We start from the raw sequence: 20674 nt of genomic DNA, 5'->3' as shown, positions 1-20674 counted from the left end.
TACAGATTTGTATCGTAACTGCCTATTAGTCTTGAGCTCTATTGCCCAAAAGGGGAAGAGTTCAATGGGACAGCAGCTGTTATGAAGGATTAAGCTATGCTAACTAATTGGCTTTTAATTGAAATGTATAGCCTTTAGTATACTTCTCTAAATACCCATTTTTTCAATTCTAAATTCTCCTTGACTTTTCCAGTTAATACAAATGATTTCTAAATATTTTCCAAATTTTCTTTTCTTAGCATATCAAAACATTAAGCAGAGTTATTAAATGTGTGTTCCCATTTATATTATTAAATTACTATCAATACACTGAACAAAAGGAGGTTGAGGAAATTAGCAATATCTGTAAGCTTAATCAGATAAAAATGTATTTGAATTAAATATAACTGGCATCTGTTGTATATAGTAATTATTAAAGCTCAACTAGCTTTAAGGAAACCCCAAATTGTTTTACATTTCTATTAAGTTTACATACATATGTAATATATATTTCACACGTAAACTTAAGACTTTGAAAACATGATTCTATTCAATATGTCATTCTCAAGAGGAACTTAGCTGGGCCAATAAATATACTGAAATAACTTCGTGTCAGTAAATAGATTTTTAGCAATACTTTCGTACATCTAAGATATGATCCAAGTAAATTGAATTCGTAATATTTTCCATTTCAAAAATAAAATCCTTAACTAACTTGCTTGGTTTCTTGGTCTCGTATACATTGTACACCAACTAAGTGATAGATTAGAATGCCTTACAAATTAGATAACTGCGAGAGTCATTATCATCACGTTATTATATTTCTCATTTGTTACGCTATATTCATATTCCCTTTGCATACCTATTAATTTTTATAATTTGCATTTCTGTTCTCGCCTTTACTAAAGCTTTGTGCACTTCTTTTTGGCGACTGTGGGACATGGTAGAAAAGAGTATGGCAAATTCTTGGTGGGTTGCCAAAAATGTTCCATTCGGGAGTTCATTCTCTTCCTGCTCGAATGCATTCAGAGCCGCATTTCATTTCTAACTGCTGCAAATGGCATCGCAACGCCCCTTTAAGATTTCGACTCAGCTGCGAAGTCAGCCAGATGCTTGGCCAAGGGCCTGGACAAAGTTTTAATTTTAATGAAAGAGACAAGTTCTAAATGCAAATCACAATTTGCTGTTGATGTTCTGCGAAATCTGTGGGAGCTGCTGCTGCTGCTGTCTTTGTTTGCCAATCGCCAAGGCAATTAGTTAAATTTATTATTTGAGCAGGCACCGCAACCGCAGCAGAGCAGGAGCAGCAACAGCAGCAGAAGTGGAGGCGACCAAGTCCAAAATTCAAAGCCAAATTCAAACCCAACCAGAAGCCATGTGTCAGCGGCAAAGCAGCTTCCATTTGTCTCCAAGCGCTGGGATTAATGACAAGCAGCGAGCCGAGCGACCCACGAGACAGCCTTAACTTACAAGGACATGCATGAAAATTGTCATCTAGCCAACCCTAAGTCCTCCCAACCAGTCCTTTCCCCTACCCCTGTGCAACAACGTAAATATTTGGCTTTAAGCATAAGCGTGCCGCAGCGGCCCAGGCTAATTCCACTTTATGCTCTTCGCATAAAATAAAATATTTAAATTATTATTTATTGATGCACTTTTTCATGCAGCGCAATTTGTTCGGTAATTTCTTCTTTTTTATACATATATTTTACAACGCTTTTTGCCGGAACTTTTCATCTGGCGCTCTCTGTAAGCGAGTGTGTGGGTGTGTGTCGGATATTGGCGAATGCATTCATCTATAAATTGCGCATCATAAATCAAAGACGAGACTTCAATTAATGCTCCACTAGCCCCATCGATAATTCATTACTAATTTATCTTCTCAAACACAAACAGATATCTACATTAATTACAATGCAATTACTTATACACACGTCCCGTTATATATATATGTATATGATCATAATTAGCTACCAGCTGGCAGCTGTGTGTGGGTGTGGCAATTAACATTAACATGTGCAACATATCAAATGCAAAACAAAAGAGCACAAAAGATAAGAGCATATAATTATATAATAGAAGTCACTAGGAAGGGGAAGAATAGTTTGTGATAAAAGAGCGTGACCTTAAGTATTATGAGTAGTATGAGTTGTTCAAGTTCTAAATCACTCAATTACTCACAGAATTAAGCAGTTTAAGTTATAGTTATATTCTAAATTATAATACAATAAAAATTATAATAGGAAATGAAATCAATGTTAAAGTAGTACAAATAATAATAAAAATTAAAAATTAATTGATCTATATTAATAAATTTAACAAAAATGTATAACAATGAGCTTTCATATTGGCAGTAATACAAATAAAAATATATAATAAAAATAAAAATAAAAATAAAAATAAAAATTGTACTCATTAAACTAGAAGTTGAAATATTAAAATCAATGAAGTATTATTAATTCCAATAATAAAAATATTTTTAATTTGATATATAAAAGGTGCATTTCTTATTTAAATAAAATATATGCAGCAAAATATATGCTGAAATAATATATATATATATAACAATGAATTTAATTAAAGTAGGAAAGAAATTAAGATTTATAAATCCTACTTCTACCTCATATCTAAATATTACGACTCACAGTATTTAAAGCACGAGCTCACCTTTAAAAGTTAACAAGTTAAGTTAGCAATCGATCGTCAAGCCAAGTTTAATCTCAATACATTAATCGACAAACTTGATAACTAAATAAGAAAAATTTAAGTTTTATGACACAAAATCTTTCTAAATGACTTTGCCTTAGCCTTCTGTGAAATATAAATATAACTGAATTATTAGCTGAAAACTTACTTTAAAGTCTTCATAAGATTATTTTAAATGATGGAATAATCTGGATATTCTCAAGAGTAAAGAAAGTATTAAGTTGAATAAAAGATTACAGAGCAGTTTTAGAATTTACATTTGACATCTATGACACCTTTTCTTTAAATTAAGATTAATATTTAATGGTTTGAATCAAGTTTGCAAAGCGCATTTAAAACCCATGTGTTATTTAAGCTATTTAACTTGATCACTCACTCGAGCAATGCGCACTCAAGTATTTTTATTGGCACTCAACTTTTAGGAATCGTTTTTGTCTTCTTTTTCTTGCAAGTTTTCAAACGAGCTACTCACCCAAAGAAATGTATACATTTGGTTGCAGGACGTTGTCGGATTTTATTGTGATGACATCTTAGTGGCTCTTGCAGCTGACAACGGACATCGCACATCGGACATCGGGCATCGAACAGCGGGCATCGTAAATGTCAAAAGCACGCCTTTTGTTTACAACTAGAAATGGGCGCCCATAGAAGCTGGGCAGTCGCTGCGTTGCTGGGTATTATCGAAGGCACATCGTAAAAGTCGAGAGCACAATAAAAACAAAGCCCGGAGTCGTGGGCAGCACAACAGCAACGTAAAGTTTGGCGCGGCACACACGGCAGCTGCATCTGCCGCGCCAGGTCCAAGTCGAATGAGCGTGCATGTGGAGGCGTTCGAGCCGTAACCAAAGCAACGCGTTTCCTTCTACGCTGGAATACCGTTTGAATTACGTTCCACGTTCCCCCAAATGGAAGCCAAAGAGAGCGCTCAGCATCCCAAAAAGGTAAACAACAACCCGAGATGCGCAGGCGCCTGAACGCTCAATGCTGGACAGGCTACAATACAGTTGAATCTGGAGCTGAAAGCACGCATAGAAAGCTGCTGCAGAGCATACGGGTTTCACTTTTGCCATTTTCTACGGCGGGGTTGAAGGCAAAAACAACCCCAAAACGAGAGTAATCATGAGACGGAGACAGAGAGGGAGAGAGAGAGAGTGCAACTGATGCTCAGCTCTGGTTTCACTGACGTTCCAATCGACTTTTTGCGGGTGGTTGGACAAAAAATCAATAACGGAGACGTCCATGTTGGGCAGCATCCACCCAATCCTCCTACTGCCTGAAACTAGGCAGACAATGAAATGATGAAGCCGACGGCGTCAACGCTTATAACAGCACACGTGTTGTCTCTGTTCCTGCGTCCAGACACCCAACCAGTTCCAACTCACGGCTCCAAGTCCAACTGGAGTGTGTGTGCGTGTGTGTGTATGCGTGCTTAACGGCAACAACACCAATTACAATATAGACAGACATTTAGTGTAGTATTGCATTTAGGAATTGCTCCCGCTGCTGCTGCTCCTGCTGCTTCCGCTGTGTTCCCAAAGGATAATACACATGTGCAAAAAATGACTATGAAAAATGTTGTCTAAATGTATTTAGCAACGAGTTTCTAATGGAAACAATTAAGTCATTAGCAAGTGTTGATTTTCATGACTGGCCACGAGAGGCAGCCAGAGGGGCAGGCTGGGGCAAGGGAGTCGCTGGTAAACTAATGCGCCCGCTCATAATGGAGTTGGCATCCACAGAGACATCGCTCATGTGGTTAACTGGCCGCCACATGGCACCCTCATGAGCCACGTGCTTAGTGCGCAACTTATACGTATATATATATATATGTATATACACTATATAGTATATGTTATATTTATTCTTACTCGTCTGTGGCTTTTGGCAAGTTTTGGGCCAAAAAGGCGGCAGCATACGACGACTCTTTGGGTCTGGCTTTACAAATGCCTCGCATTTTTCTCAATTACAATGAACAACTCACTTGTGCGAGTGCGTGTGTGTGTGTGGGTGCGGGTGTGTGTGTGTGTTTGGGTATCAAGAGGTGAACTAAAGTCCATTTTTAACCATGATTGAAGAGTTAAATGTTCTGGCAGTTTGAACTGCTTCAGTCAGCTTAACATAAATGCCAGGTCTCTGTTGCGCTCTCCGTCTCTGTCTTTGTCTCCCTCTCTCTCTTACGACATGTTGATACCCTTTTGAGCTTAGTTGGGAATTGAAGTTATATAAAAATACTATTTGAATAAAGTATAAAGTAGTTTTTATAATGTATGTACAATTCCAATAATTGTAAACACATTTTTCAGTCCAGAGTAGTTATGAGAACATCGTAAAATGTAGAAATTTCTTTGAATATCTGAGCGAAACAAATGAATGATACAAAGTTATGCCTTGAACTATAAGCTTCTCAATTTTTGCACTTATATGTGCCTCGAGACAGTCCGAATAGTCTTCTCTACTCATATTTTGGGGTACATCAGTCAGTTCTTCCCCAAGCTTAAAAGGTCTCTAAAATAGACGTAGCTCTAAGCATAGCTCACCTTCTCAATCAGCTAACTACTGTCAAAAATTAATTATCATAACACCTTCCTCAAACTCAATGGTAGTCTTTACGAAAACTCGTAATAAAACTATATATAAACATACTCGATAACACCTTCAGTCTGTAGCTTATCTCAGCTCTCTTCAATATCGTTCTGAGTGCCCCCTTATCTCTGCGACGACTGCGCAAACATCCCTTCAAAACAGGCTACACGATGATATAGAAACAAAAACAACATGCAAACAGATAATCTCGATTCGAGCAGGAAAGAAGTACATATATGCTTATATAGTATTTATATATATGTTTATTTGTATATGGAAAGCGCGACCCAGGCATGAGAGGCAGATAGGCAGCGAGTTCTCAAGGCACAAACATTCAAACAGAATCAGAGCTAATTGAACGAATCATTAATAATACGACTGGAGGCTCTTGCCAGACAATTACGTATATATACTATATATGTATATCGTATATAAGAACATAATGCCAAACAATTGCCGAAAAAATGACAGTAGGAATTCAAGTCTTTTGTGTGTGGAAATCTCCGGATATGCCTACCACGCGGGCATAGGCACGACGACCTGGAAGAGATGCAGCCGGGCATCGGCATGGCCCAGCTTATTGGTGGCATTGCAATAGAAGTCTCCGTAATCCTCATCTGAGACGCTGTCGATGCGCAGCACCGAGGTGGTCGTCTCCGAGGAGGAGGCCGTGTTGGAGATCTCGTAGTTGTGGCTGGATTGGAGCTGCACGCCTTTCCTAAACCATACCACCGTCGGTGCTGGGTACCCCTGAACGCTGCACTCCAAGTTCGCCGTGTGGTACAGCATCTGCGCCACCTTGGGTCGGTGTACGACTATCTGGGGCCGGAACTCGACCTCGACGCGAATCAAGCGCTTGTCCGGTTGACCTTCTCCGTTCTGTGCAATGCAGAAATAGCCGCCACGATCCAAACGGTGCACCTCCTTTATCCTTAACGTGGGCTCGTTCAGCACATGGCCGCCGGCGGGCAATAAAGCATGTTGCTCGCGTGCCCATGAAATGGTGGGCTTGGGGAAACCATCGGCATGGCAGGAGACCTCAAGGTTCTGTCCTTCGGTCACCGTAGTGCTCTTCGTCGTCGATTCAGCGATGACGGGCGGCGTTTTGATTAGCAAATTGAGCTTCTTCGTTACCTTAGCAGTGGAGGAGACAATCACTTGGCATTCGTACGGTCCCTTATCATTCGCCTCGATCTGGCGTATGCGAAAGCTATAGACGGCGCTATCCTGGTCGGGATTCTCGTGTACGCTAACATTGTAACGCTGATCCGGCAAACTGAGCATATTGCGCATGCTGAGCACCACTGCCGAGTTAGGCTCCGATTTGGCCCAGCTGACTGTCATTTGACCCACATGCTCCACGGTGCAATTGAACTCAACTGTGTCTCCCACTCGGGCCACCACATCCGGACTGATGTGGCTGATAACTGGCTGATTGCTTGCAGTGGCTAGCGAGATGCACCATAGCCACACAAATAGATAAAAGCGGTTCATCATTTCGGCTGCTGATAACTTGCCAAAAGATTCGATTAGCTCAAGAGTTCAATGCGCTGCTTGCCGGTTGCCGATTGCTGTCTGCGTTGCTTGTGTAACAGTTGTTTGCTTCACGTTCGCCGAATGACTGACTCGTCTTCGGCTCAGGCTTCGGCTTCGAACTCTGAGCGGCGCTCAGAAGTGCAGGCGCTGCTTCCGTCAACGTCGGCATCGACATCGGCGTAAGCGCTTACGTTGACGTCGATGTCGACGTTGACGTTGACGTTGACCGATCGCTTGTTATTGTTATCTCTGCTTAAAGAACACACCAAATCACTGCAAGAGCTCACGATCATATCTCTGCTTTGCTTATATTTGCTTTCACGCGATATTTTCATATGTATGTTTGTAAATGTACATATGAATGTATGTATATGTGTTTAGTTGTTGTGTGCTTAAGTTGAGTTATGTTGTTACTAGGCAGCTCACTTATCAATGACTTTAACTTTGCCTGTGCACTAGTCTCCATGAATTGATTTGTTGTGCTTGACTGCTACGCGCAACTTAAGGAGCCAGCACACAGGCGTGTGGCCGTCACAAATTCGAAAACGTGACGAAAACGCCTCGAAGAGTCGCGACTCGCGAGCAACTGGATAAAACTGACACCAAATTTTGAATTTGGGACGCCATTTGCCCCTGAAAAATGTTTAGACGTTCGTGGAAAGGTGCTGCACGCAGGCACACACACACGCAAACACACACACGCTTATGTGGTGATTTATGACATGGCGCAGGGAACAAAGGACGCGAAATGCTGGCAGCGGCAGTGACAGAGCCAACAACAACAACGTCGTCTGCTGGAAAGACCTTTCGCCTGTGGAAATGCCAATGCTAGGTCGCGATCCTGCATGGCCACCATATGCATGCCATCTCTTTCGCGCTGACGCTTTTTGTCATGCTCAAGAGCAGAGGCGCGTGCGTAAAATGAGACTGTAAAGGGGGTGGAAACGCACGAACTGCTCAAAATGTTGCTTGAATTTCGTTAATTATTTTTATGATCTCTAAATGTTATGGATGAGCCAGATTCTATGATAATATATATATTATATATATAAATAATATATACATATATATGAATATATATATATATATATATATATATATATATACAAATCAAATGCAAGACACTTAGAAGGTCTTCATAAAGCTTTACTCTTCCAGCAATCATGTGCCAGAAATCCACAATTTCCAAATGTTTGTAATAGTGTTTTTATTTGTTATTGTTGTTTAGATTTTCTATAACTAAAATGTTATAAAATATATGTGCAAATATCGTAATTATTTCTAGATTGGCTTTTGATGTGTGCTTTTTTAATATTTCACGGATTACGCAGTTCAAATGAAATTGTTAAAGGACATTCTGAACAGGATAATGCCCAAAAAATGACTCTCTACTTTGGCCACAGCAAATTAAATCAGACCTTAAAACGTGACTGTGACTTCTGTCGAAATGCGCCGGATGTGGCAAAGGCGGCGACGAAGGCGGAATCCGACTCAGAATCCGATTCACAGCCACAGTCAGACTGCGCGTCGCAGTCTCGTTCGGAGGCGGAGTCAGAGTCAGAGTCTCTGGCAGGGAGCAGATGAAAGTGCATCCTTTGCTCTCGGTGCACATTTGAATCAGATAATTGTAAATTGTGTAAAATAATAAATTTCAAGTTAACTATCTGTGGACCGCATAGGGCGCTTCTATTCATTTCCATTGCTGCGTGGGAGTTTCCCGCCAGTTTCCACTGTTTTCCCGCTGTTTCCCTCTAGCAGTTGCTGCTGCCGTTGCACTTGCAGTCGGCAGTCCAGCAGCTCGTATCATCATCGATGCTCATTCTGCTATGCAGCGAATGGACATGGTTTTTCTATATGAGTATATATACATATATTGAATTTATGTGCATGTATGTATGTGTGTGTGTATGTTTGCGTGTATGTGTGCACTGGAACGGCTGGCCGTGTGCACGTTCACGGATCTGAAACAGAAAATGTCAAATTTTGTAATTTATTACCCGAATCCTGTTTCTGTCAGTGAATCTTTTGGGTGTCTCGATTCGGTAGGGGTCGAGGCTTTGCCATAGTCCTTTGTCCACATATTGCGTGTGAATTTGTGGCCCAGTGTGCTAGTGTGTATGTGTGTGTGTATGTTGTTCCTGTTTTGTTTGCTTTTGGCTCGATGCCTGGCTGAACTGTGAATTGACTTTGGCTGCCAGTTGACACAACACCAACAACAACAGCAGCAGACAGCTTTTCCCATCCAAAGTCAACACGAACATTGATCGGGTACATATCTACGTATATGTATATTAGGTTAACGGTACTTAGTACACTTCACAGCTGCTCCATAAACTACAAATTGACAATTTTATCACTTTTAACTCAACATCTAAATCCGTAAACACACAAATGTCCACCATAAGAAACTCACTGTATAAATATAGGTCTCTATTCACAATTAATGCATTTTTCCTAATAAAACTAATTTCCATATGCCAATAAAAACCAGTTTTCTTTAATGAAAACCTATAAATTGAAAACAATATTTATTAATCTTTACCATATTGGTAAACTTTTTAAAATAAAATAAGGTATTTATCCTCTGTACTTAAATTGCTTTTAAGTATTCGCGCCATACATACGATTACACACAAGCGCCATCTTCAGGGAACGACTATCTGGCAACGCTAAACGATTCAAAGCGACATCTAGTGACTGTAAACTGTTTCATTTCATATAAAGCGTTGCCATTTGTGCTATTTCACACTATGTGGTAACATTTCGCTTATTCTGTTTTGAATTGTTGTTCTTTACCTCGAAATAACGGCGGTTAGCGGATGCGATGTAAAAGAAAGAAAAATGTGGAAATAATAAATTAGTGATTTTTAAATGTAACCGGTTACAATTCACATGCAAATGAAAACTTAATTTAATTCATTCTAAGTGAAACGCGCCAAAATAATAAACGAAATATTTCGAGTGCTGGGTGGAAAATGGCGCAACCGCCGCCGGATCAAAATTTTTACCATCACACTTTGCCGCATCCACATTCGCACCCACATCCGCACTCTCACTCACATTCGCAGCATCCGCAGCTGCAATTGCCGCCACAGTTTCGCAATCCATTCGACTTAGTAAGTTCACAGCGCAACAGCAACAGAAAGAGCAGAGAGAAAGAACACCTGCAACAATAACAACATTTCTTATCTTCTTATCCAAGCTTTTCGATGAACGCACGGGCGCCATCAACTACAACTACATACGTCCCTATTTGCCAAATCAAATGACCAAGCCAGGCAAGTGTACACACATACATATGCATATATGTCTAAAGAATGCTTATGTGGACAGAAAGTTCATATGTTCATATGCATGCAAATATAAACAAAGCAGACAGTTATAAAATAAAACCAGAAAAATAAAATTCACTGTTGCCATTACTGACCCAAAAAGCTATGTACATATGAACGTATGTATGTATGTTTGAAACTAGACAAAATGATTCAGCCTTTGATTTTATTTAACCCAAATAGATTGAAGGCAAATTCATAAAGTTGAAAGAGGGATTTGTCTGAACTATTTAATATGTCTGAATACATATAATAATAGTTTACCTCACAAGAAATTCGTATCAATTTAACAGTATTAATTATATTTACTTTATATACAACTGTCAAATGTCTACCGTGTCTACCTCACACACAGATGAGTTATCCGACTCGCTAGTTATGCGACGGCCTCGTCGCACTCGCACCACATTCACCAGCTCACAGATAGCCGAGTTGGAGCAGCACTTTTTGCAGGGACGCTACCTAACCGCCCCCCGACTGGCAGATTTATCGGCTAAGCTGGCGCTGGGCACGGCGCAGGTGAAGATTTGGTTTAAAAATCGCCGGCGTCGTCACAAAATCCAATCGGACCAGCACAAAGATCAATCCTACGATGGCATGCCGTTATCCCCATCAATGCCCAATGTACCACTCAAAGCAGCCGATGCGGATCCACCGAGTCTGCACGCATTGAGCCTGGGTGGAGGTGCTGCAACACCCAATGCTCTAACGCCATCGCCAACGCCATCTACGCCCACAGCGCAGCTAGTTGAGCATTACAGCGAGTCTTTTGGCGCGTATTACAACTACAACCAGCAGCAGCAGCAGCAGCGACATGTGGCGCAGTTGCACGGCGGACAACATACCGGCCAGTATGGGGGCTCTTCGGCATCAACTACAACTGCTCAATTCTTTCAGCATGGTAATCTCCATGTCCAGCAGCAACAGCAACTCCATCAGCATCCCCAGCAGCTTCACCACCATCACGTGATAGCACAACAGCAACAGCAGCAGCAGCAACAACAACAACAACAACAACAACAACAACAACAGCAGCCACAATATCACCATTTCGATTTTCAGCCGAAATCGGGAACACCCTGTCGAGTGCCCTTGATCAAGTGCGAGAACGAGGAAGACTACAACTACAATGGATCGTATTATATGCGAACGACAACAACGACGGCGCTGGCTCTGTCCGGTAGTAGCAGCAGCGGCAGCATGCCGACCGTCGAGGCGGGCGTGACGTCTGCTATGTCGCCCGGCTCCGAGGTCTACGAGCCATTAACACCAAAGAATGACGAAAGTCACAGTCTGTGTGGCGTTGGTCCTGCTGGCGGCGGCGTCAGCGTTGGCGGCCCATCTGCCACAGCTGTCGGCGCCGCCGATGTCAATGACGACATGGACAATGGACCAAATAAGAAGACGACGACGCTACAGGTAAATATATATTAGGCAATCTAGCTCAGCTTAACAATTCTGATCCAAATAGAACTTGGAGCCACTGAAAACCAACAACAATGTGGTCGCAAACAAATCCAGTGACAATGGCAGCGATGTCCTAGCCGAAGGACTACTCACTGTTGCACGCAACAGTCTGGCCGGGTGTGGTAGCAACAGTAGCAGCAACAGCAGCGCCTTTGGCAAGTTTGGAAAGCTTACAACTCCACTAACCACGCAGACGCCACCGCCTCCGATTACTACACTAGAGGCCATGCACGAGACAAATCAATATCAATGCACGATGGATACGCTAATGCAAGCGTATAATCCGCATCGTAATGCTGGAGGCAACTCACAGTTCGCCTACTGCTTTAATTAAGAAGAGCATACATACTCTATAATATAATCTAGATTACTTTTTATATATTACACAAATTGTAAAAACACAAATTTCAATGTTTGTGGTGCTTCTAACTTTAAAAGACACATGTTAATTCCTGATTGTACAAAGATTTACTGATTTGTAGATATCAAACTGTAGTATTTTAAGCAAACTAACATTGTTTTAAATGCATTTTGTAAGGCTTAGTTTAGTTACAACTAAAATTTTGATGCATCTTCAATTTGTGAATATTTGATTTGAAGCTTCCTTTGTAAAGCGTTCATTTATCTCAACTCTGTCTGGTGGGGCTTTCCCAAAAGCCCAGTAACGCCCAATCAGACATATTTGAGATGATATGGGCTTTACTGAACATTTTACAGATGAAGCTTCTACAAAAAATTCCCAAGTAGATTTAAATTTTTGTATAGCTTTGATCAAGTGGCATTGCTAACAAAAACTGTAATTATCTAAATGAAAAATGTTTCTCTTCCTGATAATCGCAGGGCCATGTAAAATAATTTGTTCTGCCATTATCAGCCAAAGATCGAACATTTAAACAATAATAATCATCAGAATATTTTTAAATTTTGCTATGCCACAATTTTCAGGTGACAATTAAACATTCTACACGTGAGAATTGTTAAAAAATTGTTATAAATTACATGAAAAACACCGATCTCAGCTATTGAACAAATCCTTGAATTTACTTGGACATTTTTTAAGGTTTTTTGAATAATTGAAAATGTATTGAAAAATGTAACTAACTACGTTACGAATGGTGCACTATTTGTCAGATATTGTAAGCCTAATTTTATATATAACTCTTAAAACATAGTACATTTTGGAATATATATAAAATATTCGACTCAATGATTCTCATTTTAATCTCTCAATAAATCTTATAAACCAAACACAAATATACTTTAAAGAATTAATGATAAACGAATACAACTATTTAATAATTTCTTAAATATTTATTTAATTGTAAATATATATCTTAAGTTTAACGTATATTAAGTTAAAATGCTTGGGTATTCAAATAATATCACATCTATGATTGCAAGTCTTCTTATATTTAAATGTTTAGTTTTGCGAGAATTTATTATAATATTATTAACAAATGTAACTGACTAGGTATATGTATGTAGAGCCACTTAAACAAGAATTATACAGAAGTTCAAGTTACGAATGCATTTGTAGGCAAAGTTGACAAGTTAGAAAACGGAGCGATGAAAGAAAACTGTAGCTGGTTTTTCCGAAAATCTTATGAATTTAAAAAGAGAATATTTTATGAGGCGCAGGCACATGTGTGTAATAAAATTTGATCCGCGAATATTCTACGAATTGCGCATAATAAAATTCGCGCTTAATTTAAGTCCACAACGACCAGGTGCCTCTGTTTATCTGTACCTGCCCTGAACTACTTAGGTAGGCTGGCTCCCGGCCGGGTGCGCTCAACTCTCTGGCTGCGAGGCCGCGGACGAGGTATCGAATTCGGATTCGACTCTTGCTAAGCAGGCAACTTGTTGCAGCACATTTCTTTGATATAAAATATGGAAAATCCAACATTTGCATGAAAGAATGAAACGTGGGTTTCTCCCATATGCAATTTTATTGACTCGTTCGCTGATCATTTGTTGATAATTGGAGGAACTAGAAAGGGGGCGCGAATAATGTCTGATTATTGCAAATTTTCTTAGACATATAAAATGGTAATCAATTATTAAATGTTTCTTAATATAATATTTATAATAGAATCCATAAATATATATTTTTTTCTATAGGTTACATTAGATTATATCATTTCACATAATCTAAGGAAACCTCTAAAGATCGCCTGAATTATATATATATATATATCAGTCTACATATGTATCTAATACAATTAAGCATTTTCGAAATATATCAGATAACTATTGAGCAATTATTTACATATCAATCACACTCATGCAGAGTTACACAGAACTGATTTTAATTTTGTACTAGAAAATTTGTATAGATATGTTAGTTACATATTCACATTCTGTTAGTAGTATGCATGTACTTTCAGGAGGTTTATTTCGTCAGACAATTATATTTAATTTTACAATAACAGATAGGAGCCACAACACAGAGAGAAGGATATTCTCAAGAATACAATTGTCCATACAAATGTCCATACATATGTCTTTGATCACGTGTCTCGTCTGTGCAGAACTGTACAGAAACTATATGTTATGACTTTGCCTTTGTTCTGGAATATTTTTAGCAAATTCTCAGAAACAGCTAATCCTATAGCGCCAGCCATAAAGTTTTGCGGACACGTAGAATTCGCATGTGATGTCGAAAAAGACGGCGACAGGGGCAGGGACTGCAACAAAGGCCGAAACAGAAATAGAGAGATAGAAAAACAGAGAGAGATAGCGGATGGTAGGCTGCACTGTGAGTGTGACACACAAATAAAGTCATAAACTGTTAAATCAAGCATAAAACCCTCGAAATATCCTTTCGCGCTGCGCTGCTTTCATTGCATTATGCAGGATAATTGTGGATGAGGCTAGCGACCAAAATCCGCGACGCACAGAATGCCGAATGTCGTATGTCGCCGCATGTCCTTGGGATTCACTTTCGCGGACGTCTCGTCCAAACAGGTGCTACAAGTTGAACAACAGATCAGATCATCATCAACTATGGCCAGCCGACAGTCTAACTATTGGCCAGCCAGGCGTACCTGGCAGCTTCGGCTAGATCTGAACGAGAACGAACTCACGTAACGTCAAATCCCAGGCTAGCCGGATTTCGATCAAAACAAGCCTCTAGATTGGCCCTGGACTTGGACTTGGCTAGTCTGGCTGGTGCCAGACACACATTCCACAGTCACCAAGACAGAGACAGCGATTGCTACAGGCTTGCAGTCGGACAGTCGGGTCGACCGGCAGCGTCAACCATATACAAAAGGATTTATGGCCCGTGCGCGAGTTTAGGCAAATTTTAGCAAGCCCTCCGACTACCTAGCCAGCCTATATATTGCGCGAGTGCGATCGGCCAGGACATCACTAACAATTTGGACAGCCAAACAGCAACACTCGCAAGATGTCATCCGTCATGCATTACTATCCAGTGCACCAGCCCAAGATGAACACATATTCAGCGCCCATGGTCAAGTACAGCAATGTAAGTAGTAAAAAGCTCAACAAAACATACTTCATCTTTAATAATCGCTCTTCTTTTTCTTAACATTAGCTCCTGTATGGCCATCATCACAATACGTCGCCAGTTACGATGCAGTCAGTTCCAGCCGTGACAGTGCCTACCTACCAGCCGCCCACTACGCTGCCTCAGTCTTTGGGCGAGCAGCCTGGCCAGCAACTCTCCTCCGATGAGAATATGCCGCTTCAGCCAGCGCAGGAGCAGCGCGTCAAGCTGAAGCGTTCGCGCACCGCCTTTACCAGTGTCCAACTGGTGGAGCTTGAGAACGAGTTCAAGAGCAACATGTATTTGTATAGAACACGCCGCATCGAGATCGCGCAACGTCTGTCGCTGTGTGAGCGGCAGGTGAAGATCTGGTTCCAGAATCGGCGTATGAAGTTCAAGAAGGACATTCAGGGTCATCGCCAGCGTGACTCTAAGCCCAATGCCAAGCTGTCGCAGCCGCAAACGGAGCAGAGTGCTCACCGGGGCATTGTGCAGCGCCTCATGTCCTACTCCCAGGATCCGAGTGCCGAGAAGCGGTCAGTTCTCCTGACTCCACCTGCTATGCCAGCTACACTGCCAAATCCGGGGCAGAACTTCTATGTACCGGCCAAGCCTAAGCAAAAGCCCCAGTCGATGGCCAGTGGCACATCTGACCTCAACGAAATTCTAGAACACCTCGCTCAGTCGACAGCGACACCCGCTTCGAATGTGCCAGCTACGAGCTCTGCTTCCAGTGGGCACTATTCCTACAATGTGGACCTGGTGCTGCAAAGCATCAAGCAGGATTTGGAAGCAGCAGCGCAGGCATGGTCCGTATCCAATCCAGCGCAGAGCAGACAGCATACCAACGAATCCCATGCCCCCTCCTCGATCTCTATGAATCTGTCGTGGGGCGAGCCCGTGGCCAAGTCGAGAAAATTGAGCGTCTCCCACATAAATCCCTGCACATATGACTATCAGAATTGATACCCATTTGATAATGTATATTTGATTTGTTTTATTTTATCTCTTTAAGTTTTATCTTTCTGTTAAGTAAACGTCCCTGGTAAGAAAACACCCTCGCCGACGCAAAAGGCTCAACTCAGTGAAAAAATTAAGAACAGTCAACAATTAAGAAACTCAAAGAATCAATTAAAATTATAATTGTAATAGTCATAAGATATTATAAATAATAATAAAGCAAGCATTGCAACAAAAAATATTTCTTTTAGTTCAGGTAAAACAAAAATAAAACTTGGTAAGTCTTTTTTCTATATAAATTTCAGATTTTGTATTTTTGAAGATAGACTCATCCGGCTTACCACGAGCCCCGATAGCGTATCCAGAAGCGCATAATACCTTACCAGGCACAGAAACACAAGAGTATATATTTTCAATATGAAGTCTTTTGCATTAACGTGCCAAGGATTGTGATCGTTGCGGGCTAACTCTTCTAAGAGCAAATATAAAAATAAATATAAATCTACAAACATTTCGATAAAAACAACATTCATTACTTAAAGCAAAACCTTTACATTATATTATCCTTTAAACATGCTACCATTTCCCATGAGCGTTTTGTTTTTAAATGGAACAGCCGCATATCCATCATTCCTAATGTCAAAGCGTTTAAATGAGCAAAGAGTTCATTTTTGTGGCATACTTAAACAGTGAAAAGAGTCGATCCACTTGCCACTCTGTCACTGGCCGCATTGGGCAGGCTTTTCACTTTTGTATTTAATGTCCTCTTGCGGCTTGAGGGTCAAGTCGAGGAATTCCAGTGGCAAAGGCAAAAGCAAAGGCAAAGTCAAATGCTGGCTCGTGTGACCATCTATTAATGCAAGAGCAAAGTGTCAACCGCATTTGCCTTAAAAGCAGGCCGAGGCTCAGGTCCAGTGGTCATCTTGAACATTTGCCGCAGAGAGTATGGAAGAGGATGGGTGTACGGGGAAGTACGAAGTACGATTTGATTTATGGATATTTAACCGCACGCATTACTAGTACTCGTGTTGAGTTGTTGGGACACTTGTTTTTGGGCGACATCTTTGTGGAAATACAACTCGACTGCTGCTGCGGATATTGGTCGAAGGAATGTGCCCGAGAAGAGGCATGAACACACACATGCCACAAAACACGTTTAGTTACTCCGGCTTGAAGTGACTTTTGGGGTTTGGCCTAGGGTTGAGGTTGGGCCGTGGCAAATCGCTTCCCCTGGGAGAAGGAAATTCGTCGGTGCGGAAATAGTGCCAAGGAGCTGTGCCAACAAAAAGGGGTGGGACCTTGGAATTTTCATGCGCATTGTTGACATTTCCGAGCATGTGTCAGACGCGTTTGCAGTAGCTAAAGGCAATGGCAAGTCCTTGACATCACATGTCCTTCGCCTTTCTCTCACACACATATTTCTCTGCCATAATGAATATAGATGTGATTTTGGTTTGGAGGCGTCGCTGGGCGTGGCTAATCGTCTGGCCAGTTGAACGCAGCTAATCAAAGCCGCATAAAACGCCAGCAATGAGCCAGCTGCAATTACGTGAAATGCCATTGTAATAAACATGTCCAACAGATTGTTTCAATTGTTGTTTCCTTATGCCAGCCCAGTACATCCGTGCTCAGCCCTCAGCTCAATCATTCCAAGCTGAGGCGGTTGCTCCACTTTAACTGCACGCAAAATATTGCCGTTTTATTGGACTGCCGCCGCTGATGAGCTGCCTCGAGATGAGGCAGATGAGCCTCTGCCAGTGCCTTGGCCTGGTCATAACAATAAATTCCAAGCCGCAATCGTTGACTCGAACAGCCCTGTCACGCCCCCCTCCCTTCCACTCTTCATTCAGAGACAAGCCAAATGGTTTCTTGTTAATTAAATTAAATATTCACTCGGCTTCTGCAGTTGGATCTGTAGGTAATGCAAGGCCCGCAAGAACAGCCGCGACAATTTCTAATTAGATTGAATCTATAATTTTTATGGCTAATCGCAGCGCGCGTTTTCAGCTCTGAATTTTGAATTTGCGGCTTTCACAGCTCTTGCCAATTATTTCTTGAACGCTTAGCCAAACAGCCAAAGAGCTAGGAAATGTATTTTGTGTGCTAATTAAACGGGCTCTTGGCTAACCACGTTTCGCCTCTGCCTCATAAATTAATTGAAATTGCAAACGAAAGAGTGAAAATATTTATGTAAGGATTTTCTGCCAACAGAATTATCTTTGCAGTGAAAAACTTTTTCATTTTAATAAATAATTTTGCCTGATTTAGTTTTATATATTTATCGTTTGAAGCTATAACAATTTTTATTTATTTATATTTTCTTTTCGAGTTGCAAAATATATAACAAAGCGTAAAGATGTGTAAATATTATTTGGATTATAGTATACATAAAACGTATCTTTAAGTCTATTCGATAGAGTAATGAATTAACGAGACTTTAAGTGAAGCACTCGTATATATATTTTTTATATATATATGTGTGTGTTTTCATTCATTAGTTATTAACAGTTTCTACAAATAATTTTCTCATTTAAATTTTTGGTTTTCTTGATATTCTGATCTGTAGCTTTGCTGGTTCTGTTATTAACAATTTATAAATTTAGCACCATGTATTAAATCTTAAGTGAATTCAATTGCTGAAACATATTTACCGGAGTCCTTAAATAAATTCATTCTCTTTGCTGTTTGCCAATTCTTTAATATCTGCTGCTTATAAAATAATAATTCATTCAGCTAATTTTGACATGTACTTCAAATTTGAAATGCCATTTAACTTGCTGCTAGTTCACTGAGCCCACTCGCAGTTTTTAACATTTGTTACGCTTTTTGGCTGTTTTCAGTATTTTTGGCACGTTTAAACGTTATGACATTTCACAGACGTGTTAGTCCCTCAACGCTGCCAATATGGCAACACCTGTCGTATAAACAGGCCAAATGTATGCCCCGTTCCCAGTTAACCAAAAAAAAGGAAAAAAGAAAAGAAAGTTTTTTCAGCACACAAAATTTGCACACGGCAATGGAAGCGAATGGGAAGAGATGCGAATATGTAGAGCCAAGTTGGATGGTTGGGTTAGCTTCAGCCTCTGCCCTGTTTGCCACGCCATGAAAAATAGTGGGCAAGGCTTGCTTCATGTGTCTCTGCGTGGAACAGAACCAAATGGGTACTGGCTCAGGAGTTGGACTCAACTGCTGTTGCTTTGTATTCCGCAGCTGGTTTTGCGCGTGAAAAAATTCACTTGAACATTTGAATGCCAATTGCGCACCTTGTTCCAGCTTCGTTCTGCACAGGATTGTCGCTGCCATACACCGCAGCGGCACAGCCTGTACGCAGTAGAGCGGTAATATTATTTGTTGTACCTTCCATAGCCTGAATCATGGGCCAAAGTCGTGGGGCTGTTGCCAGCATCTGTTGCTGCTCGCATTTTTACTCTGGGGCTAAAACAATGTGCGACAAATTTGAATATTTGATTATTTCCTCAAAATACGCACGCGCCGCTATACCAAATATCAACTGATTGCAGCTCACATATTGATAAAATATTTAAATGTAATGTAAATTTAAACGTTATTTTATTTGCATATTTATGATTGAAATGTTTCAAGTTCCGAATACAAATTCTATCAGTTTTCAATTTACTTAAACTAATTTCATTTACGATTAACATTAAATAGTCGAAATAGTTATGTTAAAAATGTAAAACTTGTTAAATTAAAAGAATGTTAAACTTGTAAAATTAAGCTAAGCTTGAGTACAGCTATAAGATGTTCCTTTCGATCCACTACTGCTTCAAAGAGTTCCATGGGTTACATAAAAATAGAAAACTTTATTTTTTGTTTGCTTGCAATTTCCTTCTCCCTCTGCTTTTAAGTATTGAGACCAACAGATAGGCTTACTCCACTTATTCTTATGCACTTATTAAAGTATGACTTAAAGAACAATATAACAATAATTATACAATCATATTCAAGTGACAGCAGTATGAAACTGCTGTAAAAGCCGCGAAAGGGCGTTTAATCCACTAAATCATTCTTGGCAAGTCACTTGCAGCAGCTACCTTTTGTTGCATGCCACAAACTGACAAACACCGTTGACCTCCCATAAGGATATCTATAACTGTAAGCACACACACACACACACATTTATATTTGTGTCTATATATATATATATATTTATATACATATATGTGTATTTATATATATATATATAGATATATATATATATATATATATATATATATATATATATATATTTAGGTATGTCCCTTCTCAGTTGGCATATTTATGAGCCAATGGCCGGTATATTTTTCATGATGTAAAACCCACAATTAAATTACGTGAAATCCATTTGTAACAATTACGCCGAATGGCAATCTATGCTGATGACGCCGGAACGGTCGTCATGTGGACACACACAACAGCAGCTGAAGGCAGAAAAAAGGAAAACAACTTTTGAGCACTTTGCCTAAACGCAATTCGTATAAAAATGCGATGCGTCATGTGAGCCATTTGGTCGGTCTGTTGGTTAGCGGGCCAAAGGGGTTGCACGGAGGGATGTGCCACAATGGTGCCACAACCAGCTCACCGGCTCGCTTTGAGCTGC

The 20674-nt window shown here is 40.4% G+C and overlaps 3 protein-coding genes across 3 annotated transcripts; 2 read left to right on the top strand and 1 right to left on the bottom strand.

Annotated features, from left to right (window-relative positions):
- Positions 1-5762: 5762 nt before the first annotated feature.
- LOC111595819 (protein amalgam) lies at positions 5763-7054 on the bottom strand. The gene has a single exon (XM_023309728.2). It carries the CDS (start codon positions 6763-6765, stop codon positions 5782-5784), a length of 984 nt encoding a protein of 327 aa, XP_023165496.2. The 5' UTR covers positions 6766-7054; the 3' UTR covers positions 5763-5781.
- A 2538-nt stretch (positions 7055-9592) lies between these two features.
- Positions 9593-12647, top strand: LOC111595349 (homeotic protein bicoid). The gene is made up of 4 exons (XM_023309024.2): positions 9593-9920; positions 10007-10082; positions 10492-11555; positions 11608-12647. Exons 1-4 carry the CDS (start codon positions 9780-9782, stop codon positions 11935-11937), a joined length of 1611 nt encoding a protein of 536 aa, XP_023164792.2. The 5' UTR covers positions 9593-9779; the 3' UTR covers positions 11938-12647.
- Positions 12648-15012: 2365 nt separating this feature from the next.
- Positions 15013-16080, top strand: LOC111595461 (protein zerknuellt). Its single transcript, XM_023309207.2, has 2 exons — positions 15013-15093; positions 15163-16080. The coding sequence occupies exons 1-2, from the start codon at positions 15013-15015 to the stop codon at positions 16078-16080; spliced, it is 999 nt and encodes a 332-aa protein (XP_023164975.2).
- The last annotated feature ends 4594 nt before the right edge of the window (positions 16081-20674 follow it).

This window comes from Drosophila hydei, unplaced genomic scaffold (genome assembly GCF_003285905.1).
Source record: "Drosophila hydei strain 15085-1641.00,03,60 unplaced genomic scaffold, DhydRS2 tig00000063-arrow-pilon, whole genome shotgun sequence".
In the NCBI taxonomy this organism is placed as follows: domain Eukaryota; kingdom Metazoa; phylum Arthropoda; class Insecta; order Diptera; family Drosophilidae; genus Drosophila; species Drosophila hydei.
The sequence above is the reverse complement of the archived record's forward strand: the minus strand, read 5'-3'. Positions and strand labels throughout refer to the sequence as shown.